This window comes from Neopelma chrysocephalum, unplaced genomic scaffold, assembly GCF_003984885.1.
Source record: "Neopelma chrysocephalum unplaced genomic scaffold, ASM398488v2 Primary Assembly neopelma1_97116, whole genome shotgun sequence".
NCBI lineage: Eukaryota > Metazoa > Chordata > Aves > Passeriformes > Pipridae > Neopelma > Neopelma chrysocephalum.
This window is the reverse complement of record NW_020925758.1, coordinates 2,960,341-2,983,442: the sequence shown is the minus strand read 5'-3', so window position 1 is coordinate 2,983,442 and position 23,102 is coordinate 2,960,341. Positions and strand designations below refer to the sequence as shown.

Below are 23,102 nucleotides of genomic sequence, written 5' to 3'. Positions count from 1 at the left end.
GTTACTTAATGGTGGAAGATAATTAAAGCTCTTTCAAAGGAAAAAGCTGCTCTTCCTTAAATTTTAAGCTTTTATATTTTTACATTTGGCCAGATTAGTAAGTAAAGTGTTAGACCCTCTGCTACAGAGGGAGCTTGGGCAGTAGGGCTGTGATGCTGGATGCTTTTTGGTTTTATCCCTGATGCAGTGGTAATAAGCAAATGCCTCTTTTAGGATCTTCTCTGTATAACTCATCTTCTTCTTTTTAATTTTTATTTTTCTTTTTTCTTATTTGATTGGGGTACTCATTGGGTACCTGAGTGTCTCCTTGGGGTATTGTGCTCTCAAGGTCCAAAAGAGAATGACTCCAATTCTGTACTGTTTCAAGTAGTAAGACAAATAACATCTACAGGTAAGTGGTATTGTTAAAATCGGTGTTTTTAATTTCAGTCATCAACTGTGTATCAAAAATAGCCATTCAAAGTTTTGTGAAATGCTGACATAGCCTGAAAATACTGGAAGCCTGTCTTGCTTTTGTTCTTTGTGAAATATTACCTGGCCAAGATTAGTACCTTTACCACAAAAACGTAAGTCTTTTAAAAACATGTTAAGATTGAAGGGTTTGACTTTCCAAAATAGGAAACGTCAGAATTCAGGTAGTATCTGTGAGCTTCATTCAGGTTTTTTACGTGTTTGCATTATGATAGTATTTTATCCTTTTAATTAAAAGCTAAATACTAAATTTTGCTTTTGTTGTGGTTTAGCAGAACTTGAGCTAACAAGGCAGCGCCAGTGGGATGGATTCCCTGCAGGAGCCTGCCCTGGGCGAGGATGGGTTTCACCAGTGATTACTGACAATAGAGGAGTGTTGAAATGCAGGAAGATGTTTTTTTCTTTCGAAGTTTGCGGGCAACTTGCTCATTCCTCTGTGAGCTGTGTATCCTCCACCAGCAATTTGTCCCAGACTCTTTGCCAAAACCATGTCAGCCTCACTCCGAGGTCCTCACGCTCTTTGCACAAGCTCTTTCTTGCCGTTTTCCTCTGTTATTTCTGGTCCCTCCCTCCAGCTCCTTTGCTTATGAACTCAGCATGTCTTCCTACTCCTGGGTTGTTTTTTTTTTTTCAAGGATCAGAGATCACAGAGATCCGACAGGTCCTTATCTGTAAGAATGTAAAAACCTACCTGCAGCGTCTGCCAGAGGCAGTGAAATTCTCCCTTTCCCTTCAACTATGGAGATAATCGTAGGGACAGCACAGAAGGTTAAACCTGAATTTTCTCTCTTGACTAATTTCCATACTTCTGTTGTTTAAAACAAAACAGAAAAACAAACCCACCAAAACCTCATAGCAACCCCAAAAAGCAACTTCCAGCAACTTTAACCTGCTTCTATCTCACTCGGTGCAAGTTTCTAGAGATCCCAGCAAGTCTCCCAGCTCAGAACAAGGGCTGGGCTTTCAGGGGGTCACAAAAAGGAACAACAAATTTGAATCTCACAGTAATCGAGCCATCAGCTGTCTTTGTTTTATGAACAGCAGCTGAGCTGGGAGGCATAATTAGGGTAATGGTTTCTGGCTCCAGCTGTGTCTCACTACAGAACAAAGAGAGCTCAGCAGAGATTTTGTAGTATAATACACTTTTCCCCCCTTCTACTTGGGAGAATTAACAAAGATTACTCGATGGACTGGGGCTGTGATTCAGTTAGAAGTGGACATGAGTATTTCTCCATGGAAAGTGTGTCTGAAGCCGATGGGATTTTGGGGAACTACCGTCAGCATTGCCATGAGGGAAAGCTGTGCTTGCCTCCAGCCCAAGGGTACTCAGGTGCTCAATTGTAGACAGGTTCTACCAAGTGGCTCGTGTGGTACTTCCAAAGGACTCTAAGTAGGTGTGGAAGTTTTTCCCTGGACCCTTTTTGTGTTGTTTTGAGTTCCGGATCCCCTGCGTGACTGCGGAGTTCCTCTGGGATAAGGGATGGGGTTTGCAAAGTGTGTTCTTTTTGGATGAAAGGAGCAATAGAAATGGAGGTTTTCTGATGTCCCACATGGAGAACTGCCGGTGGGATGTCTGCTTCTGGTGTGACCTACTGAGCTTGGAGAGGGATAAAAGTTAAAGCCTGACCTAACAGAGTTTGAGTTCTAGCTAACAAGGACCAGCTGGGTCACAGAAAAGGGGGTGGGGAGGGAAATATGGGGAAAATCAGCTTGGCCTCACCAAGGAGGTGACTGGGGGATGTGAGCATTGGGAGGGAACGTGCAGGTCCTTGGGCATGGAATCTGTAATGGGGAAGGTACCTGGGGCACTTCAAGTCATTAATCTGGGAAGAAGGGGAACTTTGTGGACTTTTTTTTCCCCATCCGCTTGCTGAGGCTTTGAATGCTACAAAAACCCCCAGGAAATCATGTAGACTCTCATACTGAGATATTTTGTAGTCGTCATAAAGCCTTTTGTCCAGGAGTCAGTGAAACTATAATGATTTTACTTTAATGCTCGACAGTCAGAGTAAATTTCTAGCTCAAATTATAGAAAGGAAGACCTAAAAAATCCTGACGTGCAGAACTGACAGATAGAAATATAGGCATATGTCAGTGCACAGTACTTGAAAATGTAAATTTATTAATTCGGCTGTGTGTGTTAAATTGTAAAATCATCTGTCTGTTAAAAATGACTGCGGGAGGATGCCGAGAATTGCGCTAACTTGACATTAACAAAGTCTCCCTGGCTGTGACACAGGCAGTAACAAGTAAGAAGCACAGATACAGCGATGCCGAGAAAGAAGATGACAGCTTCGTGTGTAAATTGATACAAAGATCTCTTCATTTCTATTTATTTATGTGCTCTGATGTTTCATTCCAGGTGATCAGCTTTTTCAGCTCCCGATTAGAGCAAGCTGGAGCTGAGCTGTCAGTGGAGCGAGTTCTGGAAATCATCAAGCAGGGAGCTGTTGCTTTGCCCAAAGACAGGCTAAGAGTAAGTGCTCAAGACCTCATCAATTAAAGTGTACTGTTCCAATCAATTACTCATATTTGTCCTTTATATCCGTAATGTCAAAGCATCATTTCTCCTATCAATAGTGACTGAAAAGTGATTACACTGTTGATTGCCGTATGTATATGTTTATATTTAAATTCCTAATTTCTGCTAAATGTTTGGGTGAGTTTTCATGATTAGTTATTAAACTGAAGCATGTGGAGGAATTAAAATTTGCTGAAGCTCAGGTGTTCTTCGTCGCATCTTGGAGGAGCAGCCTCACCTCTCCATCTGTTGTTTAGTTATGTTGTAACCAAATTTTGATAATTATTTTTTTTTCAGTTAATTTATTCTTCTTTCTCTGGTGTTCTGCACCTCCTTCTTGGTCTATATCAAATGCTAAAAAGATAAATTTCTTGGGCTTTAGTTAAGACTTACCCAACCTAGTGAAAATCAGTTCAGGACCTGTAAGACTGGTCAACATGATGATGAGCTTTCTGTATAATCCTGAGCAGCCCTCTCCATTCTCTTCTGAGAATCTCTCAGATCTCTTGAGGGATTTACCAACTTGACAGGTTTTGTGAAGCTAAAATCCATTAATGGCTGTGTGATGTTTGAATACTACAATAAGGAAATCTGTGTAAGTAGGTAAGTAAGTAAATGGGAGTTTTTTAAACACAATGAGTTTTGCTTCTCTGTTATGCCAAGTATATTTTAAATATGGTCTGCTCTCGGCAGAACTATTTTTGTTCCTGCCCTGTGATAAGAGAGTGAGAGTGTCTTCTCAGGACCCATTTCTTCCGTGGTAACTTTAGGAAAATATCATCTGATAAGGCACACTGCGTCCGCACGGCCATTGGCGACGGCTGGTAATTTATTTATACCCTGGTAATTTTAAAACACCCAGTGGGAATTGTCTAGCTGGCTGCATATACTAATGTCTTTCCTGCAGTTCCCTGTGTCCCTGAGATGGCACGTATTTAGTCACTCGGACTGAATTACTTTGGGAGAGGTTGGTCCGTGGTCCAAGTCCTGAGCCGCAGTACAGGAATAGCCTAAGTAACACCAGAGGAGTTGTTGTATCCAAACCCGGCCCTTCAGGTTGTGTCCTTGCTGTGCTGTGATGCTGTGAATACAGAGGAATGCTGGAACTTTGGCTTTGTCTATGACAACTTATACTTACGTGCAGATAATTAAAAGCCCTTACACTGAGGCTGCAGTGATTCCTTCTTGACATAGAGCCATCACCAAATAAATTCACTGCTTACAAAAAAATTAAGGTTTTGTCAGTTCCTTAGTGTGCCACATCGACTCACATGTCAGGCCACAATTTACAGAAATGCTGTTTCTGGAGTGAAATCCCATCAAGTTTAAATTTTCTGTGTTAATGATATACAGTATTCAAAATTACATATTGCCACTTAAAGCAACAAACCAACAGTTTGTGACATGCCAAGCTCTGAAAGTCCTCACCAAGCAGTCGAGTACTTCCAGTTTTAAGGATGCTTAGTGTGGCTTGGAGAAATTCCCTTTCCTCTGAAGGACTTGAGTTTGGGGACAGAGTTACCTAGTGAACACAGCCAGCCTGGCACGTAATTCTTCTGTACTGCCCACTTACACTGAAGGGGTTTTGTCTTTTTTTTTTAAAATAATTCTGCTGAGCACGAATGTGGCCAGAGCAAGTTAGTCCTCCGTGAAGAAAAGCTGATGACCTTGGTGTGTGTGTGTGTATGTATATATATGTAGTCATGCATATATTTTTGTACATGCAAATAACATCCTTCCTTTGCACAGGCAGTGATGATGAGCAGCATGTGTTTCCCTCCTGTAGAAATGACCTTGTGAGTCTGGGTACCCTCTGTCCTTGTACCTCTCTCATAGGAGAGTCTCTCAGTTCCTCTGGCCTTCCCACTTCAGTCTCTGAGGTTTTCAGGGGAAGCTATTCTAAAGCTTGACAAACTCATATTAAGATCAGACTGAAGATATAGTTACACAATAACTCTGGCAACTCTGAGGAATTTTCAGCAGCTAAATAAAGGAGAAAGCTTTAATCCACATGTCTTTAATGACACTCTCTGGGCAAGTCTGGATGGGTGGGAGCAGCCCTACCCACACTCTCTTTGATTACACCTTTCAGGGAGTTGCAGAGAGCAAGAAGGTCTCCCCCGAGCCTCTTTTTCTCCAGGATGAGCCCTCCCAGCTCCCTCGGCTGCTCCTGCTGCTCCAGACCCTTCCCCAGCTCCGTTCCCTTCCCTGCACACGCTCCAGCCCCTCAGTGTCCTTCTTGTGAGGGGCCCAGAACTGACTCCAGGATTCAAGGTGCAGATAGGATAGGGGTCACCTTGTGCCCAGCCACCTTGGACAATGTCTGGAGGAATTACGAATCTGTTGCATCTGTGTTGACACAACCAACATGTAATTATAGTGTGCAAAGCTGTGGAGTTCAACCCTGAGAATTTATGGATCAGCTTTGCAGTTAATTGCTAATTAATTTTCAAGCCATCTTTGCCTTTTGCCACAGCAACACTGAAGTGCTCTAAAGTACAAGAGACCCTGCAGAGGTATTATTCCTACCTCCTAGAAATAACCGTCTTCAGCTGAAGCACTCCGGGGGAGGCATTTGAAACATGGGTATGATTTGGAAAAAAAGAGGACTAAAGCACTCGGTTTCCTTGCAGCTCAGACAATGATGGTTTTTTTCTTATGTAAAGTACCTAATGTATGCACGGATGTTTTCAAGTGAATGTTTTCAAGTTGCTTATCTTGGCCTTTGTCGAGGAAGTGAGCATTCAAGAGGCGTTACATGCACTCGGGTCCCGAGTCTGTTGCTCAGCCCATAGTTCAAACATGAATCAACAGTCAACTAAAAATAACAGCACTTAGAGCCACGATCCTGATCTGCATAATGGGGCTTATCAGTTTTGTAGCACACCCTGGTGCTCCTGCTCCCTTTTCACTGTGGGAAGCAACATGGGGTGCAAAGTGAGCATGTGTGGTAGGAGGATAAATATATATATGTGTGTGTGTCTGTGTTAGGAAAGGTATCTTGAATTTTCTTAGCAAATAATTGTTGGGAAATGGGAAATCTAACTCAGATTTTCCTTCCAGTCCTGGAGCAGTCTGACTGGAGACAAATAATACAATTAACATTATTTTAAGCGTATGCTTTTAGCCGTGCGCTGTGGAAGGCAGAGAAGGTCCAAGCTGAGTAATTAGCCTTTTAGAAGACTTCTGCACGAACAGAGAGATAAAGGGCAGGTGCTGAAATCAAGAGCTGGTTATTTCTCCCTCAGTCTGTGGGAGGAGATAAATGAAGTTAATATGCCCGGGATGGAGGCAGAAGCTACGGCGTGGAGATAGAGCTGTCTCCTTCGCAGACGAGCAGCCCACAATCCAGGCTCCCTGGTATATTGCAGAAGCTTATTAAAGGCAATTTAGAGATCACAGTGATAGGTGAAAATTGGCCTCATTCGTTCCTTTTTTTTTTTTTTTTTTAAAGTTCTCAGGCTGCCTCTCTTCCCTTTTGGTGAACTATCTGTACTTTCTGGATTAGGAGCGTGAGAGAAGTGGGACCATGTCTGGGAGCTTGCGAGTTATCTCAGGGTTTCAAGGGGAGTTAGCCAGCAGATAATCACTCTTTTGCAATAAGTGGGAAAACTTGTTTCAAATGCCAGCTAGTGACTGGAAGCTGACATTTGGGTTCATGGAATGATCACACTTGGGAGGCCACGTTTAATGCTTTATGAAAGAAAAGTTCCCATTAGCTAAGCCACTTAAGGTAGAGATTTGATTTTCATGAGCATTTTCTGAGCTGCTTGTGTTTTTCTCTTGTGCCTTTTCTCTCCATGTCAATGAGTATTTTGTCATCAGTGCACACTCTGTCAGATGTTCTTCATGTGCTATGCAGACGTGCCATTATGCCATCAACTTGCACCTTTTTGGTATGGTACAAAATTCAATATTTATTAAAGTGCATTTGAGTTCAATGGGCATTAAAATTTCACATAATATGTAAAAGGAGCAGAGGTAAAAGCCTTCAGTCTCTTGACAGAACAAAATTCGCTTTAGGTGTTAAAAGCACTTCTCATATGTGTCCTCTTCTATTAACAGTGTACTTCCAACTCCATCAGCTTCCATCTCTTTCACTGGAGAAAGTTCCTAATCATTGAGGCAGCAGAGCACAGGGCAAGAGTGAGTTGTCATCAGAGTTATAGCAGATACTGCCTGGGACCTGGACCCGAGCACCTTTGTGTCCTGAGCACATCACCCTGGGGAAGCAGCACCAGCACCAAAAGTTCAGCTACCAAAAGTGTCATAAAAATAATGTGGCTGTTGACTGAGGTGGCAGTGAATTCAACAGGGGATTTCAAGCTCAGGTATTTTCATTTAGGTTGGAAAATGCCTCCCAGACCATCGAGTGCAATCATCCCACAGCACTGCCAAGGCCACCACTAACTCATGTCCCCAAGTGCCACATGCACACAGCTTTTCAATCCCTCCAAAGGTGCAGACTCCACCACTACCCTGGGCAGGACAGCCCTTTCCATGGAGAAATTTTCTCTATTATCCAATCTAAGCCTCCCCTACCACACATTGAGGCTGTTTCCCCTTGTCATGTCCCTTGTTCCCTGGGAGCAGATCCCGACCCCCACCTGGCTCCACCCTCCTGTCAGGGAATTGGAGAGAGGGAGAAGTTTCCCCCTGAGCCTCTTTTTCTCCAGTCTGAGCCCTCCCAGCTCACTCAGCCACTCCTCCTCAGACTTGTGCTCATGGAAAATCTAGAAAGAGGAGTAGCCGTAAAAGAAAGCACATGTGAAGTCCCCACTACTGAAGGAACCTAAGAAATTTCTTGGTTTGGGTGCTGAGCTGTCTCTAGAATGGTTTTCCTGCTTCTGCAGATGCTCCTCCCAGGGAGGAGAACCAACATCTGTTCAACAGTCAGTTGTGCCATCACACCATGAAGAGGGACAGGGCATGGGCAGCACTCACACAGCATCACAGATTGCAAAGGAAATGGTTAAAGTTTCCTATATATGCACCCTGTTGTTCCCAAGGGACCACACATTGCCCTGCCTTCTTTTAGGATTGCTCCTGATGATTTTTTTTTCCTGCAGTCCTGCTGTCCATAGTCCTGAGTGATTGTTATTTGGCCATGACCAGGTAATGGATTCACGATGCAGACCAATGGTCTTTAATGATCTAAATTAAACCTTGGAGCGGATCTGTAATTGCTCTAAAAACTGCATACAGCTTTCTTGTGTTTGTTTTACTGCTGTAACAGTTCCTTGCTGCCTGGGTTTGTGCGAAATAGTGCAAAAATTAACTCTGTGTGACACCATAAAGAGGTAGGGACAGAGGAGTTACAGAGACCAGCAACTCCTTTACAGATCTCCAGGGCACAGCACCAAGCAAGAGAGACAGAAAACTCCCTTAAAAAATAAATTCATACAGTTCTTCCTGATATTTATCTTTTTTTTTTTTCCCATCTGGCTGAAAGGTCAAAGATCTTATTATAGTGGAAGCTGATTGTGTCTAATACATCCTTAGGTCTGACGCTAGGCAGGCGCCTATAACACAGACTTCCTCTTGCTGACCCTCAGCTGCTGTTAACCCTTAACCTGAAGAAGATCAGATTAGTGAGAGAAGTGTAAGAAACTTTTAAACAGAGTGCTTTCTGGGCCTTTCCAAAACACCAACCATATGCTAAGAATGAGAATATTTATGGATTGTACATTTCCTTCTGACAGTTTATACCCTCAATTAAGATGTCAGACTTCCCTGCTTCCGTGAGCTGACCTGTAAGTGATGGACAATAACTCATGTTTCTTTTGAAGGCATTTGTTCTCAGAGATCTCGAGTGGAGAAGAATATGCTCCTTGTCCCTTGAGAAATATTATTTTGGGTAATCAAAATTCCAGGGGAGAAAAAAATGATCTTGAAAGTTTTGATGGGCTTTGTGGTCAGAAAACAACTTATCATCGTGAAACTGTGAGCAGCCGAAGACATGTCTGCACTCAGCTGACTTTGCCTGATCTTACAGTGGGATTATAAACCTGTCTGTCTGTCTGAGCCAGGGCAAACCCTCATGCAGGTGCTTTTCTATTAATGTAAGCCTGGCTACTTAAATTGTTGAGAATGAGCTGAAACTAAACTGAATGACACCACTCTATAATAGGTGCGTCCAAGCAAGAGTTTATATCATTTAAATCTATTTAATTAAATGGTGCAAACGTGTGTGTAGGCAAGATCTAAAGTACGTGAAAAATGTTATGGAAAAACTGTGATTATTATAGTGCTTGGAGTTAGATACTTGCTGACATAATGCATTGTATGGGAACTCTTGACTGTGCGTTTTAAAAACTTACAGAAAGAAAAATAGTTGCATTATTCCAGAAGGGAACGAAAGCTTTGGGGTTTTAGTTCAGAAATAAATACCTCCCTCACTTTTAAACATTAATATGATAATCCATGGAAATGTATCTTTGTTAGGAAGTAGACCTGAGTAGCTACTTAAAATGTGTGGCATGGCAACAAAAAAACTTACTTGTATACCTGATTGCTTTCCTTTAACACTGAAAATGCCGAGGGCCAAAGTAAATGTGCTTTGACATCTGTGGATTTAAAGTAGTAGAATCACAGAATCACTTAGGTTGGAAAAGCCCTCTAAAATAATCAAGTCCAGCTGTTCCCCCAGCAGTGCGGAGGCCACCACTAACCCATGTCCCCAGGTGTCACATCTACAAGTCTTTTGAACACTTATTTGTTCAAAAGTCTTTTAAAATGTGGTGACTCCTGTTGTTCCTTGGTTAGAAGTGGGTTTCAGCAGTCTTTAGAGAGCCTTGTTTGTAGCTACGTGTAATGCAAATACAGCTGATGAGTTGGATTGAATACTAACAACACTTCATTTTCAGAAGCATCCTTCAGGTAAGATGGAAGAAATCAGTTAACTTAGAGGCTTTTGGGAAGGAGAAAAAAATTATGCTTCAGTCCTTTGAAATGTAGTTTGCCTTGAAATTTACAATCCAGGGTGCTTCATATTGCTGGACTCAAGATGTTTGAAATGTTGGCATAGGCTGGTAGTGTTGGTGAGTCACTTATAAAGCTTATTTATTTATTTTTCAAAGTTTGCTTTAATACTTTCATGTGAAAAAAAACCCCAACCTGAACTCTTCATACGGTTACCTATTCCCGTAAGTGTTTGCATGGATTTTGACTGACATGCAGGTCAAGGTTTGGGTTTCTTTGGTGTGGTGTAAGAGGAGTCCTTTTGCACACAAGGTCTGGGTTACAGCTGAGTATTTTATCTGTTTGAGTGCTGCCAGGTCCAACAGCAGTGGTGTGCACTGTGGCATTCACAACCTCTCTCTGGCACTCCCAAAGAGAGTTCACTCATGCTGGAACCGACACCATATTTACATGTTACTCTCAAGGCTGCTTGAAAAGGGGATGTGCTCTCCACCTTTCCCCAGTTTTCTTACAAATGTGAAAATTATACAGTATCACAGTTTTTAAATTTTTTTTTTTCCTAGCATTATGGGGAAAAGGCACCCCAAAAAAAAGAAAATCCCCACCCCTCAAATGAATCCAGGAAACTTAATTTTTCAAATGCGAATGTTCCTGAGAACCCAGACAAGATAGGTTTGCTTTTACACAGCGGCTGTCATTCAATTTTGGGATTAAAAACAGCTTTTCAACTTCAGTTTACTTCAGTGGTTATAAATTCTTCCATGGGGGCGGAGAAAAATAAACAGTAACTTTTGGCATTGTTGACTAGAACAAGAAAAAAAAAACCAGCTATTTTATTTTGCTTGTCTGCCTGGCACACAGTTAAAAACATATTAATGCTTTTCTGACACCTCCCTATTGAAGAGTAATATAAACATCATTGCAGCATCAACATAGGAAAATATGCATTAGCAAACTCTTGAATCTCTGATCTTTAAACTGTTTCTCATGTAATATCAGTTTCTTACTGTAAAGCAGCCAAAAATCCCTTCGAACAGAAAATAGTAATCATGCTTTCAACTTAGAGCGCTGTATAAAGCTTTTCTTCTCAGATTAAGAATAAACTGAGAACTTCAGCCTTGTTTTCTTCCTAGTCACTGAAGCATTCATTTCCATGGGGAAAATCCTGCTTTCACTGGAGAGTTTTGCTGTTGGCTCCAACATCCTTAAGTTTGTCACGCTGTATCTTCATGCTTACGAGATGCCACCAGGCATGATGTGAGCAGGACACCAGGCAGGACCCAAGACTTTTGCGTGTCCCGTGGTGGGGAGCATGTGGCTCACAGTGACTGGTATTAATTAGGAGGAAGGAAGGACTGTGCTTCGCTTTTCCCTGCCCTCTCCCGTGTTTCCCTGGCTGCTGTTTTGTAGGCGTCGCATTGGTTGCGCAGTAGCTCAGAAAGTTGAGCTGTTGCGATGGTCAGCAGCCTGGTCATGGTCTCATGGCATGAGGTCCTTGTGTTTCTTCCTGTGCTGTGTGTGAACAGAGTAGGAAAACTGAGTCTGTGAGCTCCTGAGCTTTACCACCTGGGCTGAAGTGGCGATGGAGCCCCGTTAACCAGGGAACGGGCGGTTCGGAGGAACTGGGAGCAGGTCTTGGTTGCCCACACCAAACCCATTCAGCTGTTGCAAGCTCCCATGTTGAATAGTTTACATTTTACCATCCTTCTTGATGGGCGATTTATCTTACAGGTTATAACTGAAACAAGACACTGATGCCTAAATCCCTTCGATGTGTTTTGGCTACTTGTTGTAGGTTTAAATTAGATATTGGGAAGAAATTCCTGGCTGTGAGGGTGATGAGGCTCTGGCATAGATTGCCCAGAGAAGCTGTGGCTGCCACATCCCTGTAAGTGTCCAAGGCCAGGTAGGTTGGGGCTTGGAGCAACCTGGGATAGTGCTGGGTGTCCCTGCCTGGGGAGTTGGAACAAGGTGAACTTAAAGGTCCCTTCTATCCCAAACCATTCTATCGTTCTGTGATAGAAATGCTAATGTTGCAGTGCTGCGTTTTGCTCATGTCAGCCAGTCCATGGCACTCCATACCCTGCAGTATTATCCCCCAGTTTGAAGCCACAGCCTGAAGAGAGGAGAAAGAAGACTACTTGTTTTCCTGCTGTAGTGTTTCTTGCTTGTTATGCAGTGTTGTATGTTGAGTCATCTCAGTATTTGGTAGAAGCAGAGCAGTAGCTCAAAAAGGGTCAAAGATCCTTTAAAGGCATCAGAGTTGTGAATATCCAAATGCTCCAAAGAAGACCAGATCCTTCTTGTATCCCTTTCAGCTATTCCCTTTGCTTTTCTCATCTGAGGGCTAAAGGGTGCAATAATTAACGTGAGTAAAGTCATGGAAGGAGAAGTGGGAATGGGGAGTTTGTTTGGTCTAAGTGTGGGTATTATGTCTCAAGTCCTGCTTTGATGTTCCTCCAAGGCCAGGTGCCATTTTTGCAGACCTGGGTAGATAGTGAATATAGAGAACTGTATTTTCTTTATGTTATTGGCTTTTCTGCTCACAGCCTTGAGCAGAAAGCACCAAAGATCCCAGCAGAGCCATGGGTAGTGGTGGGTGTGATAAGGGGGCAGACTGAGTCAAGTGAGTAGCAGTTTCCTTGGGAGCAAGAAAGAATTTATCCTGGGCTTTCCAAAGAACTGGGAAATGCAATAAAACTGGATTCAGACACTTTGAGAACAAGCATAATATTTGTTTAGCTTCCTCACCTTCCATTTCAGATGTTTTGTCTTTCAGTGATAGGATGTTCTGCATCCCAGGAAACTCCAAACCCACAGTACTTTCTCCCTGTCCCAGAGACATCTGGTTGTGCTGGGGGAGCTAATCAATTGCAGACGTTGTTGCTATTATAAGCCTGCAAGCCACTTGAAAAGTTACCCAGGATTTTGGTAATGAAGGGCCTGAAGTTATTATTTGAGCTTTTTTTTTTTTCTTCGTTTTAACTTCCCTTCAGGGGTCATCAGACTGGCAATATTTTATTCTTTTTTTACAAGCTCAAATTTTAGACTTTTGGAAGTTCAGATCTGTTTGTGTCAAGCTACTCGAATTTCCTGTAGAAGTGTTGTGAGTTGTGAATTGATTTGTAGTAATATGAAAGTGAACAAACATCCAGATTAACTCTGTCTGAAAAATTATTATTTAAATAGCTCAGAAACTCAGGGCTGAGCTTGGGTTGAGGCACATTTGTCATTTTGCAATTAGAGCTGATATTTACTGTTAACATTCAGTAAGTCTATCAGTCACATTTACGAGGTTAAGTTCGCAAAAAATCCATTTATAGTTTAAAACCAAGAGCGGTTTTAAAACTTGAGAGTGACGTTCAACTCTCGACGCAACACACCCTGCAGCTCCAACTGAAAACCCCTCCTTCAAAGCCTCAGTAATGCCAGAATCTACCCAATAATGAATGATTTATCATTCTGTATTTGGCTTTTTCCTGTTGGAAGGGCGAGGGAGGAAGATTCTGAACTCCAGAATACCAAGTCACTCCCAGCGCTTGACTCCGAAACACGTAAACAACACGGACCCGTCACAAACCCCATTCCCAACGCCTGTGTTTTACACAACCACGTGTTCCCAGCCCTGTTCCCAAAGTCTGATGTGAGGCGTGTGCTGGTTTGTTTTTTTGGGGGGGATCCCACGTGCCGGTGAAGCGCCATCGCCCTGTGCCTCCATCCGGCCCGGGATGGAGCCTGGCAGCGCCGGCGTTCCGCTGGTGCCGCTCGGCTGGGCGGCGATAAGCAAAGAGACAGTCTGGCTCCTTCCAGGAGCCTCTCGGTCATGTCTGAGCACTCGGCAGTTCCCAAAGCCTCTGGCTGACTTTCCCCTATGGACCGTTCATTTATCAGGAAATGGAATTGGTTACAGGATTTCACACGTTGCCAAACCTCACTGACGAAATCGGGCCCGTTCCTGCTCTCAGAAGTAGGAAGGATGTATTAACTCTTTGTGCCTTGTTTATGGTGCTTTTGCTGAGGGGAAAAAAAAAGAAAAAAAAAAGCCAGGCTCCTTCCCACTTTTAAAGGTTTCTGGAAATTGCTGACACACTTTCACCCTGTATGAATATACTGCTAATGCAGGATAATTTTGCCTGTTGTACTTGCTCCTTTGCATCACAGTTGCCACTGTCTTTATAAATATTATTTTAGGACAATTGAATTATTTTAGGGCAGTTAAATTATGTTAATATGAGATTTGCCTATTGAATTCAGTGTATTCTTGTTTGAAATATGACTTATGAAGTAGAGGAGTGTAAATTAAAATTTATTAAAAATGTAAACATTGTCTTGTTGTTTACAGGGAGGCTTTAAAGCAGGTTATATATAATTTATAGAAGCTTAACCAGAATTGAATAGAAATATGTCTTTAATTATGCAGATAGGATGACAGCAAAAAACCAAGTGCAATTGTTTCTGAATGTATTGCTGGTTTTGCATGTAGTTAGGAAGCCAGTTGTCTAATGGCAAGGTAGACACCACTCTTTTTAGATGCTATTTGGATGTCATCATCTTTCATTTTCAGCAAACTGATCAAGTTTTCAGCAAACTTCAAAAAACAAATGCACTTCTAGAAATCCAGATGCCTTTTTTTGTTTTTAAACTCACCAAACTTCAGGTTGCTCCAAAGTTTGTAGGGCAGAGCTGGTTGGCAATTGTGGGAATCACTGGGGTTGGAAAAGCCCTCTGAGATCACCCAGTCCAACTGTTCACCTAAGCCCAGCACTGACCCACATCCTGAAGTGCCACATCCACACAGCTTTTAAATCCCTCCAGGGATGGGGACTCCACCACTACCCTGGGCAGTTGTGCCAAGTCTGGACAGCCCTTTTGGTGAAGAAATTTTCCTAATATCCAACCTAAGTGTTAGCAAATTCTCACTGGGGCAGACTGCAGTGAGAAATAAAAGAGCCACTTTATTTTTGTTAATTTATTTATGTTGATAGGACATTCTCCTAGGGATTTTTCACCTCTCCAGATGATCCTGTCTCTTAAGACCCCCTAATTTTCTCCCTGGACATCTGAGCTCACTGATGTTGTTCTCCTCTTTCAATACTGTGTCTGTGTGTTCAGGAGGGGATGTACAAATGACCATTTGCCATTTGTTCACTGGTGGGTGCAGGTGGCTGCTCCTGCATCACTTGGATCATTCTGGTTTGTGCAACGATGTGTTGCAGCAGGAGCATTTCTGTTGTAACACATCAGTATGTTTTAATGCAATCAACAGTTGTAACCTCCCATGTATGAAATTAATAAGCCCAGAGGTAAAGCACAGTGTGCATATGGTAATTATTATGTCTGGAAGTGCTTGCTGCATCAATTGATAGTGGCAGCAAGTAATACAGCCTCACTTAATTCCATTGCTTCTTATACCAAGATCCTGTAAACAGAATTTCTGCAGCCTAGTACGTCAGAGGTTTTTTGTCTTTTAAGTATGAGAATATTTAGAGCTCTCTTAGCTTATTTAGTGTGTGACAGTTTTTGTCTATAAACAAAAAGTGGCTGAAAACAGCTTGTCCACAACCTGTGAAAGTGCCTTGTAAGTCTCATCTGCTACTCACTGGGACATGGTTGGAGTTGCAGGATCAGCCTTGTGGCTGATGCCAGCAAGGGACCCTGTTCACAGCCTGCATCCTGCGAGGCTGAGCCACTGCAGGGGAGGGTGACTTGGCCTCGTTGCTGGCATAACTGAGACTTGGGAAAATCAGATGTTTTCAAAACTGTGTCTGCAGCTCAAGTTAGCTAAAAAATATTACAGACTTAGCATTCCTCGCATAAATATGATTTTCTGTTTTAAAATAGTGCATCAGGTATGTTCCTGAGAATCTCAGAACACTGGTCCTTTCCATTATATACCAGGGAAGCCAGAAGATGTCTGAGGGCTGTGCATGCTTGGAGATCCCTCATGTCTGTCAATGAGAGGCTGTTGATGGTCAAGGCCAAAGTGACACTAACACTCAAATCCACTTGCTTTATAACATGCTGAAAAATGATTGAACTTGTCATGATCCCAAAAAGACTTTTACTGTGATCCGGGGAAGCTCCAAACAGTTTAGAACCATGGTTTGGGTTTAGAACCATACCAGTGGTTTGAGTTGGAAGGGACCTTAAAGCTCATCTTGTTCCCACCCCCCTGCCATGGGCAGGGACACCTTCCACTGTCCCAGGTTGCTCCAAGCCCTATCCAACCTGGCCTTGAAAACTTCCAGGGATGGGGCAGCCAGAGATTCTCTGGGCAACCTGTGCCAGGGCCTCACCTTTCTTCAACACTTTCTTAAGATCCTAATTTTCATTAATACATACAGGATAAAGGGCTGGCTGAAAACAGACTATTTCAGAGTACTAGGTAGTAAAATTGAATCATATAAATGCATGTAGGAAGACCTTACATGTAGGATTCTCAGACACACTGGTGGGGGATTCATTGGCTTCAGGGTTATGGTGACAATAGTAGTTTTTAAATCCAGTGTGTTGTGTATTTTTATTTTCTCCTTTGTGTCCTACTTGTAGTTCAGTTGTAGTTCTCTGGAAGAGTTGCATCCTGCTCATACAGAGGGCTTTGTTTATCGTACTGAAATCCAGGGAAGCACATTTCATCCCAGGATGACGGGAGTGCATCAGAGCTGGGTGTTGCACAAGAAGCCAAGGTAGCTTGTGGGAGGGTGGTTCTTGGGTGAGTGACTTGAGTAACAGTGATTCTGCAGTTCAGGAATGAGGTGCATTGGCCAAGATGAGGATGAAGGGTGGGCTTGCACTGGACACTCCTATTCCCAAGCTGCTGTCTACATGGAGACTAATATTTACATGGAGGCTTAATGTCTGTCCCCTCCACCCCTGAAAACTATTCCAGTTACCTTCTGGAAGCTGCATTCTGGATTCAGTCACTTCATTCCCAAGTCATTGCTTTCTTTACAAAGCTCAGCAATTACAGTGGAATGAAATCACCTTATTCTGGAGTTGCCATAGCTGCTTCTGAAGAGCTGTTGTATAATACTGTTATGCAGGTCAGTCTTCTGCAGAGGTCTGGACAGTGTTTTCACTATCCCAGACTAGTTTTGGGAATAAACTGAGAAGTTTAGATGACAAGGTCCTACCTACTCAGCCAGGAGACATGCACTAGGTGAAAGTAAAAAATTGAACTGGATAAATGCAAATATAGTGATATATAAATACAGTAATATATGTTGTCGTCCTGAGGCATAATTCTGAGACTGAACCAATAAAAATGGAAAAAGGAAAATAAAACCCTTCTAGGAGCAGGGTGATCAGTGGTGCAGGAGTTTGCTGTTTATCTTCTGTGGTTGTCTTCACTTTGCCATCACCTTTGCTGCTCTGCAGAGCTGTAACTGCAGTCACAGCCCTGTACCCAGCCAAGCTGATTAATGTCTCAACCTTGCCTGTGGCAGCCTGTGGGTTGTAATTATCTACTTCTCAGATGAGAATTCATGCAGTTACATGCAGAGGCTTTAGAAGATGGAATAGTGTCCTGTAACAACAGTTATTAAAGGGGTTTTTATTTCTTTTTTTTCACTCAAGACGAAGGGGAAAGGTTTTAAACTAAAAAAAGATAGATTCAGACTAGATATAAGGAAGAAACTTTTTATGATGAGGGTGGTGAAAGACTGGCACAGGTTGACCAGGGAGGTGTTGAATGCTCCATCCCTGGAATTGTTCAAGGCCAGGTTGGATGGGGCTTGGAGCAACCTGGGATAACAGAAGGTGTCTCTACCCATGGCAGGGGGGTGGAACTGGATGATCTGTAAAGATCCCTTCCAACCCAAACCATTCCATAAATCTATGATGCTATGAAATAAATGTGTAATTGTAAATGTGTAATTCTTTATGCTACCTGTAGGGAGCAGAAAAATATTTCTCTAAGGGACACAGGGGAAGTCCACTGCAAAGATCTTCTCCTTCCTTGGATCAGAAGAGTCTGGTTGTGCTCTACTGGTGACAGAGACAGCATGAGAGGGACCTCTCAGCATCTTCATCTCGTGTCCAGTGAAAGATGCCCCAGCTGGTTCTTACCCAGGAGGTCACTGTTGGGCAGTGAGGAGCAGCAGCCATTGCTGTTGGGAGTAATATCTTGGAGGACAAAAATGGGGTAACTGGTGGCATTTTCCTGCTGTCACCCGTGATGAGGAATGTTTTGCAAGCTGCTCTGCCTGTGGCAGAACGTCCCAGCACAGGGCATTGCCAGAGGTGATAACTGGGGGAGCTGGTGTTGGGTGACGTTAGGTACTCTGCAAACTTCATGGAGGGGAAGGGTCAGGACATGACACACAAACTCCAGTCACTAAAGGGAGCAGGGATTGGCAAAAGAGATCAATCAAATACTTCTTTATGCACAAGTGAAGCCTGGTCTTGGCCTTCCGGTGTACTGTGAAATACTCAACGAGACTGGAAGTGAGTGTAGCAACAGGATCTGATTTTCCATGTGAATTCTTGAGACACTGCATTGTCTGTGAGTCTGCTTTGACTTAAATGTGCAATTTAAAAATGAAGAAATAGTCCCTAAATTTAATTTTTCAGTGGCATTTAGAAAGATAGGGTCATTTAAATGGGAAGAAGGATGTTTAGATTAGATATTGGGAAAAAATTCTTGGCTGTGAGGGTGGTGAGGCCCTGGTACAGGTTGCCCAGAGAAGCTGTGGCTGCCCCTGGATCCCTGGAAGTGTCCAAGGCCACGTTGGAGTACCCTGGTCTAGTGGAAGGTGTCCCTGCCCGTGACAGGGGGGTAGAATGAGATCATCTTTAAGGTCCCTTCCAATCCAAACCATTCTAGAATTCTATGATTCTCTTACTTTATCAGAAGGAAGGACACAAGTAGCAATTTTGAGCAGAAGAATTTAAACTTTGCACATATTCTAACATGAAACAGTCTGTGTATCTGTTGTTTGACACCACATACATTAAATTGGTTGATTTCATTGGTTTAAGGAAGCTGCTACAAGAAAGAGATACCAAACACAAGGCAGAAAGCAAGCACTGGAGAAATGAGATGATGGGAAAGCAGTGTGAGACTTTCCAAGTCGCTCCCCATGGTAACAGAGCTCTGACCCTGGTAAACAACATTCTGCACGTGTACGTTTCTCAAAGCTACTTCCATTCTGCTGGCCTGCCACATCATTTGAACTCTGTTAACCCTCAAGGATGATCCCTTTTTTTTTATTTTTTTTTTTTTTTTGAAAGGGAGCACAGAGGAGCTTCCCTGCCCAGAGCTGCAGAGCTTTGGCTCCGCAGCAGCTTGGCAGCAGCCCAGCGCTCATGAGCAGCCCATCACTCCCTGTCCAGCACATCTTACAGGAGGGCTCCGGGCCAGGGCCCAGCCCCTCTTCGCTTCGGAGCTGTGCAGTTGCTCGGGCTAAATAACATTCCCCAAGTTCCCCTCCCTAGAAAGCCTCCCTATACTTTCATTACGTTTTCTGCTGTGACTGAATCTGCCTCACATGTGTTGTGCAGTCCTTCCCTCCCTCTGCTGCATATGTTGTGAGTCCAATGAAGAGTCCAGTGCCAAGTGCGCTGCATGTGCATGACGTGTTGTTTCCAAATATCTCGCGACTTTGGTCAAAGCAAAGTAAAATTACACTGAAATGCTCTGACCTTTTATTCCCCCCCCCTCCACAGCTGAAAGCTGTTTCCAACCCCTGTGTTCATTTCCTACTGCAAACCTTTGGTATAGGCAGAGTAGCTGAAAAGTTTAAAAAAAAAAAGTTGCATTTAAAATTAATTTATTCGTTTCTTTGATTAATAAAAGCCCACCTTTTTTCTGATTCCATCCAAAAAAAAAAGTATTAACCACTTTTTAAATAAAATACAAATTAATGAGGCAGGGGCCAATAACTTTATCGCAGAAGGTGCAAGATTTGTTGAGTTATGACAACTGAATACAAGATAGAGGGAGAAAAAAAAATCATGTAACCAACTTCCAATTATACTGATCCAATTGCTCTTCCACTTTTAAGGTTTAGCTGTCTTTTCTGAATTAGTCTTTTGAATTAAGTTTCCATAACATGTGGCAGATTGAGAAAAACAGTCCTCAGAAAATTTCTGCCCTGCATGACAGATGAACTAGATAATGGAGTATAATCTCTTCCATTTTCATGATTTTGACACATTTTCACTTCTGTGTGTATGTTTAAATCAAGGAATCAAAATAATTTTGAGTACAGAATATAAATCCTAGACAAAATTACAGCTTTCATTGCAGCGTTGGGTTAAATGTAAACAGCAGGAATGTTATAGATATCTTCTAATTAAATGCATAAATCAGAGAAATATCTTGAATGTTTACAGCAACTGCACCAAGAAGTGAGAATGAGGAAGAGATGTATTTTGTCAGCTGATGGCTGCCTCCACTGCATTGCCATACTGAGTTTAATTTTGTCACAACCTTTGATGCAAGTTACAGAGCTTCTCTCCAGTTGATTTACGGGCTGTTTGTTCCTGCTGAGGATGATTAGTGTTGGAGATGGCTTTTTCCTGGCCAAGCAGGGGATTTCTCATGTCTGCCAGCATCACTGCTGAGGGCTCTGCTGTTGGGATTTAGAGGGCAGCTGGTTTAGGTCACCATGCCTTTCTTGTAGCTCTAGTTGTTCTGTCGTATCAGATGATGGCACTGAATCTTAAATCCGTGTGGATTTAGGCTGGATTTGTGGTTCCTGAGGTTGTGACACTCAACCCACAGTCTGTTGAGCTTGCAAAGAAAAACTGATTTTCCTTGACCGTGTTCTCGTGCTGACTCTGTACCCTAAAAACCTTACTATGCTCCCTTCTACCCAGCTTTTCTCCTTGCCCTGTAGGTTGGAAAAGCCCTCCCAGACCATCAAGTCCGACTGTTCTCCAGCACTTCCAAGATCACCACAAACCCATGTCCCCAAGTGCCACATCCACATGGCCTTTAAATCCCTTCAGGGATGGGGACTCCACCACTGTTCTGGGCAGCCTGTGCCAGGGCTGGACAATCCTTTCCATGAAGAAATTTTCCCTAATATCCAACCCGAACCTCCCCTGGCACAACTTGAGGCTGTTTCCTCCCATCCTGTCAGTTGTTCCCTGGGAGCAGAGACAGGCAGGTGTGAAGTGTTTTCAGTCACTGTGGGCTCTTAGAGCACAGGACATGAGAAGAGACAGAGAGTCCTGCATTTACTCCTTGCGTGCCAGCTAGGTGATTTATACTAGTTCTCTGTCACAAAAGATCCCAGAGTCACAGAATGGTTTAAAGACCTGAAAGACCATCTCATTCCAACCACCTGCCATGGGCAGGGACACCTTCCACTATCCCAGGTTGCTCCAAGCCCTGTCCAGCCTGGCCTTGGACACTTCCAGGGATCCAGGGACAGCTTCTCTGGGCAACCTGTGCCAGGGCCTCCCCACCCTCCTAGCCAGGAATTCCTTCCAAACATCCCATCTAACCCTGCCCTCTGGCAGTGGGAACTGTGGCTCATGAGTTCAGCTTGAGGACAGACAGTGTAGCAGTGGGGTGACAATTTCCCACCCTGATGATGCTGCAGCAGCAGCAGCATCCAGAAGCTCCAGGAGGAAGGTTTCCCCTCCTTCACCGCAGCACGTGACTGTCCACAGCAAGGATTGTTTTTTACAGATAGGAAACCTGAGGCTTGTATCAGATGTCTCACTGAAGGAAGGTCTCCTAGGTGGTAGGAGCAACTGGCAGCTCCAAATAAGAGCAGGAAATTCTGTGCCTGTGCAGTAGAGTGGGAGGAGAGCTCAGGCCTTAAACTTAGGTGTTGTCCTCAAATGTGGGACCCATGAGACTCTGGTGGTGCCTGTAGCTCTGAACTCAGAGTCAGGCAGCAAAACTTTATTTGAATTCCTCGTGCTTATCTGTCCCGTCAGGTTTTGCCAAGCTCCGTCCTCCTGAGCTAAGACCGGCAAACCCTGATTGTTGCCACTAGGGTAAACAATCCTGGCCTGAATGCACAGGGAGGAAGGGGGCAGTTATGTTTGATAACAAGGGGACATAACAGCGTTTATGAATAAATGACTTCGAAAATTCCCCGGCCTGAGCTGGGGAGTTCTCTAGAAATGTTTGATTCATGTCCTAAGGACAGTCTTTACCAGAACAAGTCTTAATACAGCTGAGGTCATTGAAGGCAAACAAATCTGGAAATGCTGTGTCTGTAGCATAGTGAAACAGAAAATACAAGTAATTTTTATTCATTATTGGAAAAGCAGCTCACTTGGGGCCCTTTTTCAGATCAAGGTGGTTGTTTGCATTAGAAGAAAAAGCAGTTTCACTCTAAGAGTTTGCTACTTTTTAAACTGGTGGCTTCAGGAAGATACCAAGCAAACATCCTTTTTGGACACAGTCAGCTCCTGACTCCCTCTGCTCAGACAGTCAAGGAGATGCAGTTGCCCAGCTTGAAGACTCATAAAAATGTTCTCCACCTTGAAACAATCCTTGTCCTACTCAGAAGTAGCTCTCCCTTTCTCCCTTCTACCCACTGCTTTCCTCTATCGTTGATAAAGGCATGTTTCCAGTACCTAATTTGAACTTTTTATCACAACCTTCATGAATATAATAGAATACAGAATAAAATACAGAATAGAATGAACAACCTAAAAATCCACTTTTAGAAAAGGCACCCTAGTTATTTTTTGAGGTCAGGTTAACCCACCCCCCTTGCAAACCTTGGGTTTGTCTTCACTGGAGTCTTAACATTAGGGCAAATTTTTTTTTAAAAAAGCTGTGAAGGTCCACATCCGGAAAATAACTGTGTAAACGTCCACATTTGGCACCGATTCCTCATCTGGCAGTCCCAGCAGAGATAAGGCTGAGGTCTGGCACCGCCTGCTGCAGCTGGAGAGGCCTTACTGTCATTTCACCTTTCGCTCCTTGAGACAAATAAATGGGATTTCCTGGCATGCAGCGGGGCAGCGCTGCTCATCCCATGGCACTGGTTGTCTCTTTGCAGAGGCTTGAAATACTTAAGAAGGGAGTATGTCCGTTGGGGTGTACGTTTTCCAGTTTGGGGAGATTAGGGAGCCAAAGGTCTGCAGGCTCAATAGGGTGTTAGTCAGTGTGTCCTGAGCCTCAGGCAGATAAGGGTCCACTTCCTAGGCTGCCCTGATCTGAGAGTTAACGGTTGGTGACAGCGAGTCTGTCTCTGTTCTTAAGTCATTGTTATCA

General features: G+C 43.3%; 1 protein-coding gene across 4 annotated transcripts in view; it reads left to right on the top strand.

Moving 5' to 3' along the window:
* DYM (dymeclin) overlaps nucleotides 1-23,102 on the top strand; it is a 215,703-nt gene that overhangs the window by 178,144 nt on the left and 14,457 nt on the right. For all 4 annotated transcript variants that reach the window (XM_027671645.1, XM_027671642.1, XM_027671643.1 and 1 more), the window contains one exon: nucleotides 2,834-2,947. In XM_027671645.1, the coding sequence (XP_027527446.1) occupies nucleotides 2,834-2,947 (114 nt within the window). The remainder of the gene's footprint in view (nucleotides 1-2,833; nucleotides 2,948-23,102) is intronic.